We start from the raw sequence: 24831 nt of genomic DNA, 5'->3' as shown, positions 1-24831 counted from the left end.
TGCATTACAGAATGTATGTTACATTTTACAGATAAATTGTTCATTTCGTTTAAATAATGAACACTGTTAATAACTACACACATAAGGGTGACACAGGGGCGGAGCATTAGCACTGCAGGGAGTCACGTCGCTGATATTCCCTGCCTGGAGTTTACGTTTTCCTGCTGGGTTTCCACAGTGTACTCCGGTTTCCTTCCAAAGATATACAGATTTAGTGACACTAAAATCATGCTGGTGTATATGAGTGCTTGTATTCACCTTGCGCTGAGCTGATTCCTCGTCCAGGAATTTTCTACCTCGTGCCCAATGCTAGCTGGAATGGACACATTCCTGGATTGATGGATTTAATCATTAAACAACCTTTTCAGAGATATTGCGGTAAGGTGTCATCGGAATTTAATTGGTGTTCCAGGCAATTCACAACACAGCAAAGCCAAACCTCTTCTCATCGTGATATCATCTTGCACTGCCACCTGGTGGTTTCCTCCATATTTCCGCAAAGTACGCGCGCAAGTATAAACCGAACAACGCTTGCGTAGCAGGAGCGTCCACTGCAGTATGCGTCGCGTCGTGTGAAGTATAAACCCGGCCTTAGAGCCAAAGGTGTACCTACTTTTTCCACAAACAGAAATGGCATGTTGTCCAGACACCACCATTTACGTCACCTTTACCTAAAGGTACTGTTTAAATGAAAATCAAACTTTGATATGTCCATATAGAAAAGAGAGTGTGCTTGCTTTTTCATGTGACTGAGACTTGCATGACTTGGCAAGTCTTATTATGAATAAAAAGACAACAAGATCACATTTTAGAAGCTATTCATGTAGAAATCCAGAACCTTCCACAGGTTTTAAATGCATCTTCCTGGCTTTTGAGAAATATGAATTATTAGTGCAACTCTATTATTGAATTCACTGCAGAAAAGGTATGTTTAGAGAGCTGCAGTTGTGTAACAGTAACATATTCTCATGCAAACCAGTACACAATTTTTTTAAAAAATATGTATTAAAATAATGAAAATTAATAGTATTTATGCCACATTTTTTTGCTGGTATCAGTTTTGATGTTGGCATATGTGTATATAGAAACTCGCACTACAGCAGAGTGAGGTTGCCTTGTATTCCATGACCAGGTAATGATTTTAAAGAACTGTAGAAATGATTTACTATCTTCAAAAAGCTGCCCTTAGTGGAGCTGTCAGAATAACGGTATATTAAGGTTTGAGTATATTCAGACATATTTTTGACAACAATTACAACATTTAAACTTTTCATTCTTTTTATATTTAACTAGGGGGCTTTGCCCTCTGCTCGCCAACCCCCATGTTTGGTTTTCCCGGATACACACTTTTATAAGTTTTTTTTTTTTTTCTTTGAATTGTCGCTATTTCATTAGTTTCACTTTTCTGTAAAAACAATATTTGGAATCTTTGGAGTCCAATTATGCAGAATCTTTTAAATGAGGTCAGTGAGACATATGTTTATTGACTTTGTACCATAATTCAGGATAGGTTTCTCTGTTTGGAATTTTAGCACAGACAAAATGATCTACATCATCAGCACTTAATAATTTTTTTTTTGCGAAGTAACCAATAAATGCATGTGAAGTGAACCACGTTTTTGAAATTCCCTGACTTAAATATTGCAAGGCTTTGAAGTTTACATACTTCTGACATATCACCTATGTCCATATATTCAATCTCTATTTGCCTTTTCGTTATTTCTCTGAGTAATTTCTTTTTTTTTTTTTGTGCTAATGCGACGTTTACTTTTTTTGTTTTGACACTGTCATTTTTTTCTGCTTTCATATTCTGTATCTTGCTCTGCAGGTTTTTCACGCCTTCGTTATTTTTTTTTTTGAGACTTTTGAATTCCAGTTTTCATTATCTCTAACCTGCTCTGCATGTGGTTGGCCCCCTTGTTTTTTTAACCTCTTTATGACTTTGTTTTCTACTCTGTCTTTTATTTCTGACCTCGCTTTATTCTGCTTTTTTTCAGTGACACCTGGTCCATGGTGATTATTTTCCCTTTTTCGAGTAATAATTTCCGTTTGTTTGCACTACTGCAATCTTTACTTTCTTTTTTTTATACTTTCTAATTTTCCTATTTTCATATTCTTTAACTTTCTCCACATGTGTATCACGCCGACTTTTGTGAACATCTTTATGAAGTTCTACTTTGTCTTTTACTCTGTCTTTTAATTCTGAGCCTGATTGGACGTGCTTTTTTTCAATTTCACTTGTTCCGGGCTGATAATTACTTTCCTTATTTTCTGAATTTGCACCTAGATTATTCTTTTTTGCTCTTTTTTCTCTGCAATGCTTTCGAGTCTCTTTTCTCCGTGCTTCTTTCTTCTTCACTTAGTCGTCCTTATACACTTTATATGCGGTGAGACTCTGGATCTGTGTGTGCTCAAATCCTTCACATGACTGAATGTTTTGCTGCCCGTGTTTTGCCCCTTATTTAATGCTAGCAAAATACCCTCGCTTCGCAGCGGAGAAGTAGTGTGTTAAAGAAAAAAGAATGAAATGAATGAAAAAGAAAAGGAAACATTTTTAAAATAACGTAACATGATTGTCAATGTAATTGTTTTGTCACTGTTATGTGTGTTGCTGTCATCAAGGATTTGATTTTCACTATTTCTTTCAATCAGGTTCGTATCTGGAGGACGTGTTGTGTTCAAGTTACATTCCGTATTTGTCAACCATTGTAAAGATAACAGGTTTCATTCATCGAAGTGTTCACTACTCAAATCGGTACTCGTGAATCTAAGATGTTTAACAGGCATTCCCGGTATTAACTTGTGGATTTGCCTGTGAATATTTAGCGGCAGCGTGTCTATGACCTTGTGGATTTTTCTGCGAGTATTTGGCGGCAGCGTCACAAAGTTGTTTACGTCTAGCTGCATCAGAAAATGTACCATGATGTCTGACATGCCTCCTTTTTACTATTTTCTCACATCTTGGATTGCTGCTGTCATAATCGGTTTGAGTTTCATGGTTTGTTTCAATTATGTTAGTATTTGCAGGACTTGTTGTGTTGAAGTGACATTCGGAATCTGTCAAGCGTTGTAAGTATACGACCGGTTTCATCGATAACTTCGCATCCAGCTTTTGAGAGTTGAAACATTCATAAACATCAAAGTGTCCATTACTCAAATCATCACCTGTGAATCTAAGATGTTTAAGAGGCATTGGCGGTTCTCCAAAGGTGTAAAATATTTGGCCATTTCGGTGCACTTGAAAGCGGCAACTGAACAATTCAGCGGCAGCCATCAACTCACATGCAGAACCATAGGTGAAGGGCTTAAGCATTTCACTCTTATAGTGCTCCTGTGTAGTATAATTATCTCCTGTACCGTCATCAGTCCACACCTTGAACCTGCCCCAGTCATTCAATACGTAAGACACAATGTTCCTCCAGATATCAAGAGTGAGCCTGATATGGCTGTGCAATATGTAACACAGAGAATGGAAAATGCAGGCGGCATCTCCGGGCATGGAAACCACTCGGTAAGTGACAGTTCTTTGATCGATGGTGATCACCTCAATATACATGTTAATGGGGGTACGGTTGGAATGGTAAAGGAAATGGGTACCTGAACGGTAAACTAAGTGTAAAATACCTACACAATAACTATAATCGTAATAAACAAACAATAAAACAGCAGAGAAGCTGTGGATTAAATAAAAAGGCTGCAGTTATCAGCAGAGAGACATGAATACCGTGGCGAAGCAGGCAAAGAAATGAAGAGATCAGAGCGACGGACGGCCTTCTATGGGCAGGCAGCCAATAAACGTGGGAGGCTTGGGGATGGGGGATGCAATATAGGCAGGCAGCCAACTACGTGGGAGGCTTGGGGATGGGGGACGCAACGCCGCCTCGCACTGCGACCGAGCTGCAGGCTATGGATGTATATATGTACGTAAGTAGGATTCAGTTATGACTGTTACGTGTAGAATTTCGAAATGAAACCTGCTTAACTTTTGTAAGTAACCTGTAAGGAATGAGCCTACCAAATTTCAGCCTTCTACCTACACGAGAAGTTCGAAAATTAGTGATCAGTGAATCAGTGAGGGCTTTTCCTTTTATTAGTATAGACTGATTGTAAGTAGGGCGTGTCATGCAAGAATCTCTTGTCCTACATCATCGCAAGACAGTCCTGGGTCAATCTCTTGACACAGAGTCTAATGTTTAAGGTCCCCGCGAGACGCTCCGTTGCTATTCTCTTTCATCTCGCGGTGTCTTTTAAGTGTCTTCCATGATCTTCACGTGAAAATCACGTCTCGTATCCCTAGTGTTTCTCTCCAGAATTCTCATGCATACAGAGTAATATGCTGTATTATCAAAGACAAGGCAGAACAAGGTACATTTCGCACAACCTGTAATGCACATAAGAAACCCAGGAAAAATTGCTTGTGATTACTCAAACTTAAACACGGTCAGTATGCTTTTTTTTTCCCCAGTCTGTTTCTTTTTGAGGTAATTTTCCTTTTATATAAGTATAAGAACTTTGACTCTACATGTTAAACAAATGAAGCAGCTGAGTGTTCTGAATGTTGCATTGTATTGATCTTTAAGTATTTTTCTCCACATAATTATTTACAGTGACATGCAAAGATTTGGATACCCTGGTGATCAGTTCATCTTTTGCTCAATTAATGGTTCACAGTAACAGACATTTTAAGGGATCCAATCCTCTTGCATGCCTCTGCATTTTGCAAATGTTTTTATTCATAGAAGCTAAGAATAACTTAATGAGTGAGAGTGTTTTTCTAAGCAAACATTACATTACTTTACCAAAACATGCACAGCAACATTATTAAGGAAGACTATAGAAATTTAGGCAGTTGATAAGGTGAATGCAGCCTGACTTGATACTTTTTAGCATGGAATGGAAATTGATTAAGGAATAACATACTAAACTAATCTTTGTTTCTGTTTTGCAGTTCTTGTTTTATTTTCAAAACCCAGCTTTTGCCTTTAAATAAGACTTTTTGAATATATATATTGGAATTATAAATAATAGTGACATTCTATTTCGCAGGTTGAGACTGTGGATTTTGGGCAAAAATGTTACCACAAAATATTTCATTTCTGATGCCGTATTTTGAATCCAGAAGTCAGTTAAGGCTTATTATTATGTTTAAATATTCAGTCCTCAGTAATATTTAGAATTAGGCCTGGGTAAAAAATATCAGTTTTCATTTAAATAATTCAATATCAATTCTTAAAGTCTGAAGATTGTTCTTGTGAATTTCTGTCCAGCTTAGTTACTATATGTTGATTTTTGCTTATCTTTGTTTTTTGGCCTCCAATTCCTTAAATGGCGCTAATGCACCTGTTAAGGCTTTCTACGGAAAAAGCACTTTTCTACTATGCATAACATGGTGTGTCCTTTTTAATGAAAATCAGTGTCTCAGATGCTTAAATCAAAAGTGTGTACTTACTACAGATTGAAATGGTGCTTCGTTACTGAACAACTTGATAAAAGCATAGCCGTATTGTAAGCAGCGCAGCTCAGAAGTTAATTTTTGTTGTAACACAAATTTGAGAAACCACTTATCCCGACATCACACCAAAACCTTGTCTCCGTCGACATCCAAATGAGTAGAGCCTAAATAATATGTGCTGCAGATACCGTTTAGCTCCAAGCTGTAAATAATACAGGAGGTACAGCATAGTAGCCTCATATAGTAAACAATTTGTGTAATGATTATAAGACCCCCGCGGCCCTGTAGTTACTGTAGGATATAGCGGTTTGGATAATGGATGGACGGATTATAAAGTGAAATCTGCTGTTTGCCATAAAAAAATTGTGCATTTAGCCATAAAAGACAGTCTGGTAAATAGTGAAATTGGATCTTCTTTTGAGTTGACCATAATAGCCAATAGTTAACATGAGGAAAATAAATATGTTTTGGATGGTAGTGATAATTATTGCTATATACAGTAAATGTATGTTTATTCTGCAACAAAACAATGGCTGTTTGATTAAAATGCAGTGAAATAGAATGTACAGAAGCCAGAAATCCACCAAGGACTGCTTTTTATTTCAAGTAAACTAATGAAAATGAATATACATAATACAAGAGTGATGTGTTGTTTATATTATTACATATTTATCCTTAGCAGTATTTAACTTAACATTTCTTTTATTCACAGTTGAATGTAGTGTGGTGAAGCACATCTATACAATGCCATTATTAAAGTATGTTTTAAATGTTATTCTGCTTTTGCACTGAGAACTTAACATTTGCTTCTTCTCTGTTGTTAGCTGGTTAGCCCCCCACCCCACCAAACCATAAATGTTAACTTTGATTTTGAACTATAGCTTGTAATTTTCGTTGTACTCTGCCAACACTTCAGCTAAGCATTTACTGATTTTATGCAGCTCTTAATTAACTTCTGGATGCACAACCTACCTTCATGCTTCATGGAGCAAGACATTTTAGAACTGTGCATAGGATTTAAGTTTTTAAGTAGGAGGGATTAAAGTTTTACAACATATGTCGAAATAATTTAATAAAATGACTCCTACGTAGCCATCTAAACTAAAAAGAGAAAAAAATGACCCACCAATTAATTATCAATAAATTTAGAATATTCAGTAATTCTCATTACCATATTATTGTCCATGCTTTTGTCTATGTGAAACTTAATGCTTTGTGTATACTCCCTTCAATCCTTATTTTATACTGAAGTGTTTGTCCAATTGTTTAAAATTAAGTTAAGTTTTCTGCTGCTACATGTGTAGGCTGGATTGGCATAATTTATTGTGGCCATGCCTAAATTGCACTTGTGGTCAATTTTTTTTTTTTTTTGGTAGTGTAGATACATTTTTAAGAAGGTGCCTTTACCGTGGTGTTTTTTTTCTGAACAGTTTTTAAGTAGGTTTTGTCTTATTTTTTCATATGGTTATTTATAATGATTTATTTAAAATTTATTGTTCTTTATCCACGTTGTAACTGCTAAAATTTGGTTTAGCTTTGTAAGTTAAATGACTCCCTTCAAAATAAAAATAAAGGCAGATAAGGAGGTTTGGTAATGCGGTTGTACAAATTAAAAATTCAGCTAGAGGTAAGGTTAATGAAGTAATAATTGTAACAAATGTAAAACTGGAATGCATTGAAATGTTTTTGATAAAATTTAAATGGCAAGCTTGGTGCACCACGTGTGTATATATATATATATATATATATATATATATATATATATATATATATATATATATATATATATATATATATATATATATATATAAAGCAAAGACCCCTGAGGCTTCTTGAGATTCAGGATGAAAAACTGAAGGGCCAGACAAGTATTTAGTAGAATTTTGTAAGGAATCAAAATAAAAGTAAATTGTTAAACAACTATTTATAGGGAAGGTAAAGAAGAAAACATTCTGTCTTAAAACATCATGTCCCGAGTTAGTCAGTTTTTAAATTTTATTTATTTAATTTAAGGGGAAAAGATCCATTAGAGTGCACATCTAAGTCCAATTTAATTACTGAACAATAAAGTCAAGATTCTGGGAAAGCTTTTGCAAAATGAATAAGATACCTTTCCGTATACAATTTCATAAGATCAACCAGGGTTTGTTAAAGGAAGACTAATGCTATCAAACCTTTGCTCAATAGTAAATGCAATAATATACTTCAATAGCTTTAGAGCAGAGGTATCGCGTCCTGGTAAGCTGAATGACTTCTGGCCTGTCGCTCTGACGTCACATGTGACGAAGACCATGGAGCGGCTGCTGCTTCACCCATGAGGCCATAGGTCCGCCATGCCCTCGACCCTCTGCAGTTCGCATACCAGGAGAAGGTGAGAGCGGAGGATGCCATCATCTACATGCTACACTGATCCCTCTCCCACTTGGACAGAGGCAGTGGTGCAGTAAGAATTGTGTTTCTGGACTTCTCTAGCATCTTCAACACCATCCAACCTCTACTACTTAGGGCAAGCTGACAGAGATGGGAGTAGGATTCATACCTGGTGTCATGGATCGTGGACTATCTTACAGGCAGACCTCAGTATGTGTGTCTCAGGAACTGCAGGTCTGACATTGTGGTCAGCAGCACAGGAACCGCCACAGGGGACTGTACTTTCTCCAGTCCTATTCAGCCTATATACATCGGACTTCCAATACAACTTGGAATCCTGCCACGTGCAAAAGTTCGCTGACAACACTGCTATAGTGGGCTGCATCAGGAGTGGATAGGAGGAGTATAGGAACCTAATCAAGAAATTTGTTAAATGGTGTGACTCAAACCACCTACACCTGAACACCAGAAAAACCAAAGAGCTGGTGGTGGATTTTAGGAGGCCCAGGCACCTCCCGGACCTGTGATTATCAGAGGTGACTGTGTGCAGGGAGTGCAGACTTATGAATATCTGGGAGTGCAGCTGGATGATAAATTGGACTGGACTGCCAATACTGATGATCTGTACAAGAGAGGACAGAGCCGACTATACTTCCTTAGAAGGCTGGCGTCCTTCAACATCTGCAATAAGATGCTGCAGATGTTCTATCAGACGGTTGTGGTAAGCGTCCTCTTCTACGTGGTGGTGTGCTGAGGTGGCAGCATAAAGAAGAGGGATGCCTCACGCCTGGACAAACTGGTCAGGAAGGCAGGCTCTATTGTAGGCACGAAGCTGGACAGTTTGACATCTGTGGTGGAGCAATGGGTGCTGAATAGGCTCCTGTCAATCATGGAGAATCCACTGAACAGTATCCTCTCCAGACAGAGGAGTAGTTTCAGTGACAGACTGAGGAGATCGTTCCTCCCCCACACTATGCAACTCTTCAGTTCCACCCAGGGGGTTAAACGTTAACATTATACAATGTTATTGTCTGTTATACCTCCCTCACACTCTTCACCTTGCATTTTTTAACTTGCACTGCATTTTTATCCCTCTTTAATTAATATAGTTTTTATCAGTATACTGCTGGAGTATGTGAATTTCCCCTTGGGATTAATAAAGTATGTACAGTATGTATCTATCTGTCTCTCTCTCTTTTCAATTGTTTTCTTGTTCGCTAACTAAGCGGGGTTAAGGAACACACCCCAAAGCTGGCGAGTGAGTGAGGAAGGCCCCTCCACACGGCCTGTTGCATGGATCTCGGATTCGTGCAAATAATGGGTACTGCAATCGAACTATGATACATAGCGAAAAGAGAGAACTCGCAAAATCAACCGGATTATTCAAGCAAACTATACAGTAGAAAAAACCCGATTTAAATCCATTAAATAGTTCTCTCGTGAAAAGCAGACAGATAAACATTGGATTTTATATATTATCCATCCATCCATTTTCCAACCCGTTGAATCCGAACACAGGGTCACGGGGGTCTGCTGGAGCCAATCCCAGCCAACACAGGGCACAAGGCAGGAACCAGTCCTGGGCAGGGTGCCAACCCTCCGCAGATTTTATATATTATGTATTAGTAAACCTTCAAAATAATGTGCAGTTAAAGTCTCAACAGCATTCTCAGCTTTTCTGGAGCTTAGTAGAGGTAGATAACTAAGAATCTTCACCAGGCAACTCTGAAAATGTCTGCTTTGTTTGGGTCTATATACCTCTGTGAGTCTGCCTTTTCTTACAAGAATGTCTTGAAATCAAAGTTCAGAACAAGACTGACAGATAAACATTTAAATGACTCCATAAGAGTGAATGTAAGTGGTTACACTCCACCATACAACTGCCTCTCTAATTGACTCCATGCAGTGCCAGTCATCTGACTAACTAAAAAACACATCACACATGTAACTGGACATGTGAATACTCTTATGAACTGAAACAGTGACATGGAACAAAATGACAAATAAATAAGTAATATCTGTGTATTTGTAATTGCATTGTTTTGTTTTGACAGCATTCCTGTTTTAATTCAGTGGTGTGAGATACACTAGAAAATGCATACAGATATACTAAATGCACTTGCAGGTGAATTAAATATTTTTGTGATGTTTTAATGCAGAATGTGAGTTGTAGACACCAACATTTTGTAAATGTTTAGGCAAAACAAGCTTATTCAGTTTGTTTGGGTTGAAATAAGCTATGAGAATAAATGTTAGAAAACATGAGCAGCTCTCAGCCATTTTCATTTGGTAAAAGTAGATCTCAGGGGAAAAAAGGTTGGAGACCCCTGCTTTAGAGCTTCCAGAGGTCATGGTATCTCTAGATGCTAGAAATAGCCTTTCATAAAGCCAATACTATGAACACTAAGGCAACCTAATGCAAACAAACTACTTATGTAGAAATCTAGAAACGCAGTAAAACACTGAGCACTGAAGGTCTAAATTCCAAAGTATATCAAAGGCACAAAGTACAGCAAAAAGATTCCAGAGCATATTTACAATGTCAGAAACTGTGCAGGGCCCTCTGGATTTATAGGGCAGAGGGCAATTCCTGATAGTGATTGACAGGTGGCACCTCCTTTTTGGAGACCACCCACAAAACACATGAAACATAAAAAATGCAGCGTATGTACTGTACATAGACATAACCAAAAATAAAGAGTGATACACATAATCAACATAAATCGGTGTCAAAAGTGAACAAAAGAGAAACAAAATATTAAATTGAGTACCACAAATGGGGAGGAACCCTGGCCGAGATAGACAGTTACTGTCCGTTCCACCCTTGCATGAAAATCATCCATACCAACCATTCTTAATTTATAAATCATCTAACATATGAAATATGCTTGGCATTGGAACTTTAAGAAATTTATGAATTGATAGTATATTTGCATCATTTTAACATATCTCAAATTTAGCCTGATTTAATGCCTTCCTTTTTTAGGTACAAAATGTTATTTAAATATACTTTCTCTTTTTCCTAAACTTACTCAAGCATTGTTGGTGGTACATATTATATCACTTGCAGTAATGAACCGTTTGATAGTATTGCCACACTATACCATCCTTTAGAGAAAAAATGTAATTTTCCACACAACTGCCTAAATCTTTAGAATTTAGGAAACATGTTATTTTTCCCTAGAGTAAGAATGCTGGACATCTGTCAACCTTTTCAGATACTTCAGTATCCTTGAGAGACAGTGTCTGAGACTATGAGATGATTACTAACTGGGATTTCGGATTTCATAGTTTACCATATAGTTTTAGAAAGTGGTTGAAGTTAATCTAATATGAAACATACTGCCTATTGTATGTTCAGTTGTTTTGCATCCTAGTTACTGTTTATGTAAGTCTGTAAAAAAAACTCCAAATATTGCCATTCTTTTAATAATTTTGCATAGGAATTCTTCTATCCAAGTTTCTTTATTTTTCTTTTCAGGCAAGCATTATGGTGTCTACAGCTGTGAAGGCTGCAAAGGATTTTTTAAACGCACTGTTCGCAAAGACTTGACTTACACCTGTCGTGACAATAAGGATTGCCTAGTGGATAAGAGACAACGGAACCGTTGCCAGTACTGTCGTTACCAGAAGTGCCTTGCAATGGGCATGAAAAGAGAAGGTAGGAAAGGTGTATGTATTTTCATTTCAGTATGTCTTGCACCTTTCTGTGTAATGCTGTGTATTGTGAAAGGGGCTGAGGAAGAGAGAGAGACATCCACAGACCAGTTGTACTTAAGAGGCCAGACTACCAGTGCAAAAGTCAGCACTCTTCAGAAGGGTTGGAGAGGGTGTTATCGATAGTGTAACAGATAACCCTTTGTCTTTTGTGGTCGTTTACAGTGCACAGCAAATATAAAAAGTTGCTAGTAACAAAATGAATTACTAGTGAGAAAGAAGGCTGCACTAATATTCTCCCCTTCTCTCTTTCTTTCTCTCCTTCTAGTTGTTCAAGATGAGCGCCAGCGCTGTAAGCAGAGATTGGGGTTGGTAGGGAGGAAAGGGAAACGAAATCAGAGGCTAGAGGCTGTGTGTTTGAATGTGAAAGTGTGAATGTTAGAAGACAACAATTAAAGAGAAATTTGGCTTTGTACGTGAAATACTTTAAGAACCTGAGTTACTGGCGTATTGTTTGAAGCATTATTGTGCCAATGTTACACAAAGTTGCGTTCTTGGAGTCTTGTAAAAACACATTAGACCTATTTAAATTTCCTGCTGCATAAGTGTTTTATCTCTTTTTGCAGCTTTTAGAAGCCTAATGTTGCAACTACAAAGAAGTTGCTTTTGTTTTATGTGTTTATTACATGTTGACTCTTTGAGAATCTACTTTTATGAATTGTTTATGATATGAAATAATTATTTAGAACCATGCAAAATAGGGTATCAAGCATCTTGTTAGCACCATTCTAAGTACCACTTATTAACCAGTTTTGTATTATTTTTTATTTACAAATGAGAGAGCTAGCCTGCAAAAGTAACAGGAATGTTTTGGGACACCAGGAAGAACAAAGAATGTACACTATAGCTGAGGGTGTTTTTGGCATTTCATTTGGTTAAGAATCACAGTAGTTAAAGATCAATGGATTATACAGCTCCCCTGATAAAGTAAGTACTCTCAGATTCCAACATGGCACAAAAATTGTCATGAGCACTGCCTGAGACAGAAGCATTAGTTAATGCTTTGATTGTATCACAGTCCGTTTACACCATCCTGCAAGTTCTGAAAGATGTACCAATATTGTCATTGTGCCTGATGGCTGTGATCACAGTGCAGTCAACATATTGAAACATTAGGTTTAAAATAGAAAATATCTACTTTTTTGCTATTATGGAAGAGCCCTGGAACTGCTTAAAACATTTACTAAGAGGTTTTATATACACTAAGAAGATTAAATTGGCGAAAGGCTTTGATTTGAAAAAAGTAGTAAAAATTAATTTACTGGCCAAAAAATATGTTTCCCTGTAACCAATATACCACTTGAGAGACTATATGGCACTGGAGTAAATGTAGTAAGATATTACAGATAAACATTTGTAGCGGACAGTTTTTTAAGAGGGGTGATTGATAAGGAATTTTTTTAACTAAATTTGTTTTTATTTTTAGCTCTGATGATAAAGGTGGTGCATTGTTTGATGGGGTAAATTCTACCTCATTTGACTGATTACATTTAGTCTGAGAATGTGAATAGTATATTTTGTGTGATCCTACTGTTTAGTTTTATACCAAACATTAAAGTTTTGTAGTTTTAATGTTCATTTTACATTGCAGGGTTTAACTTTATAGTTCTTTATTGGTACTGCTGAATATTTGACCCCTTTATTAGTATTTTTTTCTATTTTAAAACATTTGACTTTTTGTAGGATTTTAAACTTTTATAAATATGAATGTTTATAGTATATTTTCATAAAATTTTAAAGTACGACTGTCACAAAAATGTCCTGGAATATCGTGATATATTTTTAAGACCATGTCACCCACCTTGAATTTTCATGCCAAACGACTTCCCAAAATCTGTTGCTAAAGATGTTCCTCTGCCCTTAAGGTTATAATACAGTGCATGCGGAAAGTATTCACAGCGCATCACTTTTTCCACATTTTGTTATGTTACAGCCTTATTCCAAAATGGATTAAATTCATTTTTTTTCTCAGAATTCTACACACAACTCCCCACAATGACAATGTGAAAAAAGTTTACTTGAGGTTTTTGCAAATTTATTAAAAATAAGAAAAACTAAGAAATCACATGTACATAAGTATTCACAGCCTTTGCTCAATACTTTGTCGATACAGCTTTGGCAGCAATTACAGTCTCAAGTCTTTTTGAATATGATGCCACAAGCTTGGCACACCTATCCTTGGCCAGTTTCGCTCATTCCTCTTTGCAGCACCTCTCAAGCTCCATCAGGTTGGAAGGGAAGCGTCGGTGCACAGCCATTTTAAGATCTCTCCAGAGATGTTCAATCGGATTCAAGTCTGGACTCTGGCTGGGCCACTCAAGTACATTCACAGAGTTGCCCTGAAGCCACTCCTTTGATATCTTGGCTGTGTGCTTAGGGTCGTTGTCCTGCTGAAAGATGAACCGTCGCCCCAGTCTGAGGTCAAGAGCGCTCTGGAGCAGGATTTCATCCAGGATGTTTCTGTACAGTGCTGCAGTCATCTTTCCCTTTATCCTGACTAGTCTCCCAGTACCTGCCGCTGAATAACATCCCTACAGCATGATGCTGCCACCACCATGCTTCACTGTAGGGATGGTATTGGCCTGGTGATGAGCTGTGCCTCCAAACGTGACGCCTGGCATTCACACCAAAGAGTTCAATCTTTGAGAATTTTGTTTCTCATGGTCTGGGAGTCTTTCAGGTGCCTTTTGCCAGGCGGGCTGCCATGTGCCTTTTACTAAGGAGTGGCTTCCGTCTAGCCACTCTACCATACAGGCCTGATTGGTGGATTGCTGCAGAGATGGTTGTCCTTCTGGAAGGTTCTCTCTCCACAGAGGACCTCTGGAGCTCTGACAGAGTGACCATTGGGTTCTTGGTCACCTCCCTAACTAAGGCCCTTCTCCCCCGATCACTCATTTTAGATGGCCGGCCAGCTCTAAGAAGAGTCCTGGTGGTTTCGAACTTCTTCCTCTTACGGATGATGGAGGCCACTGTGCTCATTTGGACCTTCAAAGCAGCAGAAATTATTCTGTAACCTTCCCCTGATTTGTGCCTCGACAATCCTGTCTCGGAGGTCTACAGACAGTTCTTTGACTTCATGCTTGGTTTGTGCTCTGACATGAACTGTCAACTGTGGGACCTTATATAGACAGGTGTGTGCCTTTACAAATCATGTCCAGTCAACTGAATTTACCACAGGTGGACTCCAATTAAGCTGCAGAAACATCTCAAGGATGATCAGGGGAAACAGGATGTACCTGAGCTCAATTTTGAGCTTCATGGCAAATGTTTTGCCTACAATGTGTACTGCCTTAGTACCCTTCTTTCATCAATTTGCATCAGTAGCATTTCCCTCCTCCTAAGTATCACTTCCAGAACTGTCACCATTCCCCATCACCTTTAAGGTAAAGGGTGACACTTTATATACCCTTTACTGCAACTGTTACACAGACAGCACTTTAGACTTTACTATATTCACCTTCAGATGTCTTTCTTTCCAGAATTCATCTTCAATGAAAATGCCTTGCTTTTTGTCTTTAAAATGATGTATCCTGAAATTACTGTGTATTCTCTTTTGAGTCCACCAGCAAATGAGCTGTATGCTAACACTATTTTCATAAAATTTTTTTTCACCTATAGTTAAGTGGTTTCTGCCAGAGGAAGCTTTTATTTATACAACTCGTATTAAGCATTCTAGAAAACCTTACATCATCTTCTTTTGGCTGCTCCCCATGCGGGTTCGCCACAGCGGATCATCATCTTCCATATCTTTCTGTCCTCTGCATCTTGTTCTGTTACACCCATCACCTGCATGTTCTCTCTCACCACATCCATAAACCTTCGCTAAGGCCTTCCTCTTTTCCTCTTCCCTGGCAGCTGTATCCTTAGCATCCTTCTCCCAATATACCCAGCATCTCTGCTCTGCACATGTCCAAACAAATGCAATCTCACCTCTCTGACTTTGTCTCCCAACCGTCCAACTTCAGCTGACCCTCTAATGTACTCATTTCTAATCCTGTTCGTCCTCGTCATGCCCAATGCAAATCTTATCATCTTTAACTCTGCCACCTCCAACTCTGTTTCCTGCTTTCTGGTAAGTGCCACCGTCTCCAACCCATAACATAGCTGGTCTCACTACCATCCTCTAGACCTTCCCTTTCACTCTTGCTGATACCCGTCTGTCACAAATTACTCCTGACACTATTCTCCACCCATTCCACCCTGCCTGCACTCTCTTTTTCACCTCTCTTCCACAATCCCCATTACTCTGTACTGTTGATCCCAAGTATTTAAACTCATCCACCTTCGCCAACTTCATTCCCTGCATCTTCACCATTCCACTGACCTCCCTCTCATTTACACACATGTATTCTGTCTTGTTCCTACTGACCTTCATTCCTCTCATCTAGAGCATATCTCCACCTCTCCAGGGTCTCCTCAACCTGCTCCCTACTATCGCTACAGATTATAATGTCATCAGCAAACATCATAGTCCACAAGGACTCCTGTCTAATCTCGTCTGTCAACCTGTCCCATCACCATTGCAAATAAGAAAGGGCTCAGAGCCGATCCCTGATGTAATCCCACCTCCTACTTGTATGCATCCGTCACTCCACAGACCACACCACTGTCACACTTCCCTTATACATATAATGTACAACTGTTACGTACTTCTCTGCCACTCCCGACTTCCTCATACAATACCACAGCTCCTCTTGAGGCACCCTGTCATATGCTTTCTTCAGGTCCACTAAGACACAATGCAACTCCTTTTGGCCTCCTCTAAACTTCGCCATCAACATCCTCAGGGCAAACATTGCATCTGTGGTGCTCTTTCTTGGCAAGAAACCATACTGCTGCTCACTAATCATCACCTCACTTCTTAACCTAGCTTCCACTACTCTTTCCCATAACTTCATGCTGTGGCTCATCAATTTTATTCCCCTGTAGTTACTGCAGTCCTGCACATCCCCCTTATTGTTACATATTGGCACCAGTACACTTGTTCTCCACTCCTTAGGCATTCTCTCACTTTCCAAGATTTCATTAAACAATCTGGTTAAAAATGCCACTGCCATCTCTCCTAAACACTCCTATGCTTCCATAGGTATGTCATCTGGACCAACTGCCTTTCCATTTTTCATCCTCTTCATAGCTGTCCTTACTTCCTCCTTGTTAATCTGTTGCACTTCCTGATTCACTGTCTCCACATCATCCAACCTCTTCTCTCTCTCTCGTTCTCCTCATTCATCAGCCTCTCAAAGTACTCTTTCAATCTGCTCAACACACACTCCTCGCTTGTGAATGAGTATGTTTCCATCCTTATCACCCTAACCTGCTGCACATCTTTCCCATCTCATTCCCTCTGTCTAGCCAATTGGTACAGATTCTTTTCTCCCTCCTTAGTGTCCAACCTCTCATACAACTCATTATACGCCTTTTCTTTAGGCTTCGCCACCTCTCTCTTCACCTTGCGCCTTATCTCCTTGTACTGTTGTCTACTTTCTGCATCTCTCTGACTATCCCATTTCTTCTTTGCCATCCTCTTCCTCTTTATACTCTCCTGTATTTCCTCATTCCACCACCAGGTTTCCTTTTCCTCCTTCCTCTTTCCAGATGTCACGCCAAGCACACTTCTTATCACCCTTACTACATCTGCTGTAGTTTCCCAGCTGTCTGGTAACTCTTCACTGCCACCCAGTGCCTGTCTCACTCCCTTCCTAAACTCAACCTTGCAGTCTTCCTTGTTCAACCTCCACCATTTGATCCTTGGCTCTGCCCTTACCCTCTTCCTCTTCTTGATGTCCAACGTCATCCTACAAACCACCATCCTATGCTGCTTAACTACACTTTCCCCTGCCGCCCCTTTGCAGTCTTCAGTCTCCTTCAGATCAACTCTTCTGCATAGGATGTAATCTACTTGTGTGCATCTTCCTCTACTCTTGTACGTAACCCTATGTTCCTCCCTCTTCTTAAAATATGTGTTTACCACAGCCATGTCCATCTTTTTGGCATAAACCACTATCCTCTGACCTTCTTCATTCCTCTCTTTGACACCATACCTACACATCACCTCCTTGTCTTTACTGTTCCCTTCACCAACAATTTGAATCCACCTGGCCTTACTCCCCTTACATTTAGTCTCTTGCACGCACATTATATCAACCTTCCTTCTCTCCATCATATCTGCTAACTCTCTCTTACCAGTCATACTGCCAACATTCAAAGTTCCTACCCTCGGTTCCACTCTCTTTACTCTCCTCCTCTCCTCCTGCCTCCGGACACATCTCCCCCCTCTTCTTCTCCTTCTTCTTCTTCGGCCAACAGTAGACCAATTTCCGCCAGCACCCTGTTGGCTAGCAGTACTGGTGGAGGTCGTTGTTAACCCGGGTCTTGACTGATCCGGTATGGAAATTTGTACTGTTGTCCGCTTACTGATTTGGCAAAATTTTACACCCAGATGCCCTTCCTGACATAACCCTCCTCATTTATCCGGGCTTGGAACCGGCACAAAAAAACACACTGGTTTGTGCATCCCCTGTGGCTGGGTTATTTATATATTTTAGCACAAATACACTGCTCTTCAGATTAGCACCTTCACTATATTGTTAGCTAGTTGAGTAGCTTTTGACTTCTGGAAAAAATAAGCAAAATGATGTAGCTCTCGAGGTACAGGAAACTAAAGTTTCTTGACAGTTGAGACATCAATGCCACCACTCCCTCGTATTGCAGTTTACTTATAACACTCTAAAGGCAGTAATGAAGAACTGATGAAGAGGTCCTTGGTCAGTTTTTGAGGAATGAAGTCCTTGGGATTCTTTGGGGGGTAGGTATGTGTTAGCGTGGTGAGAGCAGTTTCCGTGCACAATACGGGAGCGGACAACCCTGCACTTGGTGCACAGGTGTAGGATCTTTCATGACCCTAATTGATACGGGGAGCTGCTGATTGCTGCAGCTGTGCCAAATCACTCATTTTATAAAGGGAAGTGCGAGAGGGGGAGAATCAAAAGAAAAATAGAGAGGAGAACAGAGGTTAAATGGAGAAAGAGAGAGACACGAAGGCAGGAGGTGGAAGGAGCTGGTGCAAGCATGGGAGAGGGCGAGCTAAAGAGAGTGGACTTAGGAGAGAAGGCGGCAGGTAGCTTGGAAGAGAACCCCTGGAGAGGAGTCGCTCTTGCTGCGCTTTGACGAGTAGCAGGAGTGCACGGGAGTTTGGATGACTCGCCACAGAAGACTGGGAAGGCAGCGGGGGTTGATGAGGCTTGGAGGGAGAGCCCCATTGTGAGCACCATGTCCTTTGAGGACCTAAGCCTAGGTCCGGAGAGGGAGCCTTACCATAGCCATAGGACGGCAGGGACCCAGACTTCTGGAAAGTCAGCTGAATCTTTCGGTAGGGCAACTACTCTTCTGCAAGGCCTGTATGGGATAAGTTGAGGAGCCACCAGTTAAAAGAGCAACACATCAGGCTTTTAGAAAAGGACATGTTTCCTACCATATGGTTTTAAACTCGTTTTATTGGATTTATTTATATCGACTTTAATATCCACAAATGCTTCTTTTTAATTGGATTATTTATTTTTTTAGAACTAACTGCACACTGCACTTTCTGAGCACTTGTTTGTTTTTGGACAGTTTTATTAAAAGCACTGAGCACTTCTAGTTACACCATCCCCTTCCTTTGTGTGGTGTCCTCATTTGCTCAGCTTGTCCCGGTCATGACTTATCGATGGTGTCAGGTTTAAGAGGCTCCCACAGTCGAAAAGAATGTGTGGAGCTGGCCTGAACCATTACAGGAATCCTAACTCCCCTTGTTTGTGTGAGCACTATTATAGTGGTTGTTCTCAGCAGTAAGACTGCATAGCTTCTAAAAAGAGAGATAATCTTAGCCAGATATTTAAATACTGTATCATTTTACCTCCATAGTTCTGTGTCCCAACTCTTGCTGAATCTTGTTTTATTAAATTTACTTTTCTTTATTCATTTATTGTATCTGCACCCATTGAACAGGCAGGCATGACTTAAAAAAAATATATGTATCCTTTAACATGGCATTCATAAAAAAAACTTTTTATATAATATTGCATATATACATTCATATATACAAATACACATGCATACTTTTAAATTTGAAAATGTAGTGCTTTTTAAAATCAAAATAATTTGTGATTTGTGTAGTAGTAGTAGTAATCAAAATGATGATTTGTCTTATCCATAACATGTACAAATGACGGGGCTTTTTAGTTTGGTTAAGGTAATCCATGGAAGGTAGTATAGTCATGTTCTATAAAACCAACATGTTCCATCTCATTTCAGCTCATTTGTGTTATAGTATTTCAGGTTTCACAGAGGCAGAAAGTGTAAATATTACTTAAGAGCATTGTGAATAACTTGCCATTTTAACATCCTTGTACTGTACACAAATAAAACCTAAATATACAGGGACAAAACCACCCTTTTGCAATGTATTGCTGTTACTGGTGTCTGAAGGGGTTAACCTTGAATTTTAAATGACAGTCCTGTGCTACCTCTATGAGGTGTTAGACTGTAAACGTGATTTTTTTCAGTATCTGTTAATACACAATATGCCATTTTTCCATAATAGGTACATTTTTAAATCCATATAGATGAAAAATTCATTTTGTAGTGCTGCCTCCTTGTTCTTTGCTTTTAAAGTGCTATAAGCACATTTGCTTTTGAGTTCTCAATTTAAGTTCATAGTGACTTTATACATTTTAAAAACTGTAGTAAATTTTGTAAAATACCTATCAATAACTGGTCAGGTAGCAAAAACTAAGCACATAATAGATACATTTAGAAGTCCTCAGTAGGTTGTGACACAATATTTTGTCATTGTCTGACATATTTATGTACCTGTAATTAGGGCTGTTCGATATAACGATTTATATCGGATGACAATATGAAAACGTCTATCGCTGCACATTACGCTATCGTTTGTTTCGTGGTGTCGCAAAATAAACTGTTTACGGCAATATTTTTTTCATTGTTTTGATGGCCCCCACGTGGATGCAGACACACTAGCATGGCTAATGAAGACGAGGCAACACCAGGTAGCTCCACACAGAAGGACCTTGTTCTTAAACGAGGGGCTACCTCTGTAGTATGGAGATGGTTTGGATTTGAAGAGTCTGACACGGACCAGAAAACGGTACTGTGCAAATTATGCTGCAAACCGATCGCTACCACAGACTCCAACACGACAAACCTCTTCTACCACCTCCACAAAAAGCACGTGAGCGAGCATGCAGAGAGTTTACAACTGAGAGGCAGGCCACGTAGGATATTACAGTTGTAAAGGTACTATTTAAACAAGCATGTTAAAAGCTTGGAAGATTAATTGCTACCAAAACAATTTGCTTAAGGCATAATTTTCCCTGCAGCGTTTGCTGTCAGCGTTAATCTTGTTAAAATTACGTTTACGCCACAACTGCATTAACACGGAAAATCTCCGTTAACGAGTTACCGCGGATCGCCCCGTGCTTGGGGCTGGACAGCATCAACATGTTAGCGCCGTCCAGTCCCACGCACGGGGCGATCAGCTGTAACTCATTAACGGAGATTTACCACACTACGATGTGCAAATTAACATTTTACTAGAATGTAGCCTAAAAAATATTATATTTAATATTATATATTTAATATATTTTTGTCGTAAGCCTTATTGCTGCTACAGTTTGAAGTACAATGTTTACATTTGGTTTTGACAGTTAATGTTAGACTTGTATTTATTTTGTTTAAAGGGTTTATTGGCCTTATATAGTTTAGTTGTTAGTGCTTTGATCCTTTTATATTTAATATATGTTGTGAGAGTTATTGCTGCTACAGTTCACATTTTGTTTATGTCAGGCATTTTATATAGCAGTATTTTATATTGGGCCTTTAGTAATTTGTTTTTGAAAAGTGTTTTATATTTGATACATTAACATTTTATGTTTACATTCTAAGTCAAACATTTGCTCAAATGTTCTAAATAAAAGAACAGAAATAATTACAAGTTGAGTACTTCTCATTTTTGTTTTTTTAATTTAAATGAAAAAAAAAGGAGTGGTGATTATATAAACTATTCACTGAATACAAAGAAAATGTACTATATCGTGATATCGGGATATGAAATGAAATATCAGGATATAAGATTTTGGTCATATCGCACAGCCCTACCTGTAATATCTTTGACTTTCTTTCATGTAATACATTCTCATAGCATCCTTTGTTTGACTCTTCCAATCTTTTACTATACAGTTGTGCTTGAAAGTTTTATTCTTCTTTAACCATTCTTTGTTAGAACGACTTGTGTGCTTAGGGTCGTTGTCTTACTGCATGACCCACCTTCTCTTGAGATTTAGTTCATGGACAGATGTCCCGACATTTTCCTTTAGAATTCTCTGATATAATTCAGAATTCATTGTTCCATCAATGAAGGCAAGCCATCCTGCCCCAGATGTAGCAAAAGAGGCCCAAACCATGATACTAAAACCACCATGTTTCACAGATGGGATAAGGTTCTTATGCTGGAATGCAGTGTTTTCCTTTCTCCAAACATAACGCTTTTCATTTAAACCAAAAAATTCTATTTTGGTCTCATCTGTCCACAAAACATTGTTCCAATAGCCTTCTGGTTTGTCCACGTGATCTTTAGCAAATTGCAGATGAGCAGCAATGTTTTTTTTTGGAGAGCAGTGGCTTTCCCCTTGCAACCCTACCATGCACACCATTGTTGTTCAGTGTTCTCCCGATGGTGGACTCATGAACATGAACATTAGCCAATGTGAGAGAGGCCTTCAGCTTAGAATTTACCCTGGGGTCCTTTGTGACCTCGCCGACTATTACACGCCTTGCTCTTGGAGTGATCTTTGTTGGTCGACCACTCCTGGGGAGGGTAACAATGGTCTTGAATTTCCTCCATTTGTACACAGTCTGTCTGACTGTGGATTGGTGGAGTCCAAACTCTTTAGAGATGGTTTTGCAACCTTTTCCAGCCTGATGAACATCAACAACTCTTTTTCTGAGGTCCTCAGAAATCTCCTTTGTTTGTGCCATGATATACTTCCACAAACTTGTTTTGTCAAGAGCAGACTTTGATAGATCCCTGTTCTTTAAATAACACAGGGTGCCCACTCACACCTGATTGTCATCCCATTGATTGAAAACACCTGACTCGAATTTCACCTTCAAACTAACTGCTAATCCTAGAAGTTCACATACTTTTGCCGCTCACAAATATGTAATATTCGATCATTTTCCTCAATAAATAAATGACCAAGTATATTATTTTTGTCTCATTTGTTTAACTGGTTTCTCTTAAATCACTTAAATCATACACTGGATCTCGGTGAACAAAATATTCATGTGGAAAAACTGAGTTTACTGAGTAATAGTTTGTAATTTGCTAAGAACAAAATCATATATCAGCGGTCAATGGAACCCAGAATCCCCAACAATTTTAGGGCTGGATTTAGCATAACACCAAAAATCAAAGTCAAAAATTGAAATTGCAGGCTGATCCAAATTACGTGAATTTTATCGCAGCATCTCATAGTTTGACTCTGTGTGTATGGCCCCCGCGTGCCTGTATGCACTTGTGACAACGTCTGGGCATGCTCTTGATGAGATAGCTGATATTGTCTTGGGCGATTTCCTCCCAGACCCGGATGAGGGCATCAGTGAGCTCATGCAAAGTCTGTGGCCGTACTTAGCAACATCGGATGCACCCATACATAATGTTCCAGAGATTCTCATTTGGATTCGGGTCTGAGGAATATGTGGGTCAGTCAATGGCATCAATGCCTTTGTCATCCAGGAACTGCCCACATGAGGCCGGGCATTGTCCTGCACCAGGAGGAACCTAAGGCCCATTGCACCAGCATGAGATCTGTCAGTGGCTGTGAGGATTTTATCCTGGTACCTAACAGCAGTCAGGGTACCAGAGCATAGCATGTGGAGGTCAGTTCAACCCTCCAAGGTATGTCTTGCCAGACCATCACTGACCCACCGCCAAACTGGTCATGTTGGATGATGTTTCTGGATGCATAAAAGTCAAAACGGCATTTCCACGACTGTTCTACATCTGGCACATGTGCTTAGTGTGAACATTCTTTCATGTGTGAATAGAATGGGGCGCCAATGTAGGAGCTGCTTATTGTGTATTCTTTGGCAGATACCTGTTGAGCTGCACGGTTATGGGCTGTGAGCACAGATCTCACTAGAGGATGTGGGCTGTCATTCCACCCTCATGGAGTCAGTTTCTGACAGTTTGGTTAGAAACATACACAGCAGTAGCCAGCTGGAGGTCATTTTGTAGGGCTCCAGCAGAGCTATTCCTTTTCCTCCTTGGACAAAGGAGCAGATACAGTCCTGCTGCTGGGTTGCCCTTCAATGGCCCTGCCCAGCTCTTCTCGTGTTACAGCCCATGTTCTGGTTATCTCTTCCTTGCTCTTGAGAATGTGCTGGGAGATGGCACATATGGATGTGCCACCCGGGAGAAGCTGGACTGCCTGTTTAACCTAAGTCAGCTACAGGTTCCACTTCATGTTACCAGTAGTGACAAGAACACTAGCAAAGCAGGTGAAGCTGATTCTCAGTCGCTTATTTCCTAACTGGACAGATTGATATCCCGGAATCTTAACTGACTTGGTGTTAGAGTGTGATGATTAAGTGTTCCCCTAATTTTTTGAGCAGTATGCTGTTTGTGTGTGGCTTCAATGTAAATATATATGCACATGTATTGCTTTTAATCATTTTTAATGATTAATTGCACTACAGATTTTTTTGCTGTTAAAATATACATTTTCTCTATTTATCCTGTACTGGTAGTTCTTTCTTCAGTCTATCAGCTAAACAATCATAATTATTGAGATGTAATTATAAATATGGATTACCATTTCAATACTACTTGATTTTTCAGTAAAACATATGCTGTATGACACACAGCAACAAATAATATATGCAGTGCAAATCTTTAAAAAAAGCTGCATATGTATCAAATGTTCATGAGTTGCTAATCAAGAAGATACAACACTAACATGCTTAACAGATTTATAAGTAAAATACACATTTTACTGTTAAGCTAACAAACCTATTGTTTACTAAGCAGCAATTTCAAATTTGTATTCATCTTTTTCCAATTGCAAATGGAAGCTGCTGTACATAAAACAATCTTGCTATCCAAACTGAATCAATGTCTGATTTAATTTAAATGGCAAAATACAATTGTCGGAATTCATTAAAGTAGCATTTCTTGCCATTTGTATAATTACACAGGACAACTTTTCCAATTCCTTTTTCTCAGTTATTTCTCC

General features: G+C 39.1%; 1 protein-coding gene across 10 annotated transcripts in view; it reads left to right on the top strand.

Annotated features, from left to right (window-relative positions):
* Nucleotides 1-24831, top strand: part of rxrba (retinoid x receptor, beta a) — a 101534-nt gene that overhangs the window by 57621 nt on the left and 19082 nt on the right. For 9 of the 10 annotated variants that reach the window (XM_039768906.1, XM_039768904.1, XM_039768912.1 and 6 more), the window contains 2 exons: nucleotides 11304-11483; nucleotides 11808-11831. In XM_039768906.1, coding sequence (XP_039624840.1) covers nucleotides 11304-11483; nucleotides 11808-11831 — 204 coding nt within the window. The remainder of the gene's footprint in view (nucleotides 1-11303; nucleotides 11484-11807; nucleotides 11832-24831) is intronic. The other variant, XM_039768905.1, reaches the window with a different exon arrangement.

Source organism: Polypterus senegalus, chromosome 11, assembly GCF_016835505.1.
Source record: "Polypterus senegalus isolate Bchr_013 chromosome 11, ASM1683550v1, whole genome shotgun sequence".
Lineage (NCBI taxonomy): Eukaryota > Metazoa > Chordata > Cladistia > Polypteriformes > Polypteridae > Polypterus > Polypterus senegalus.
This window is presented reverse-complemented; position numbering and strand designations above follow the sequence as displayed.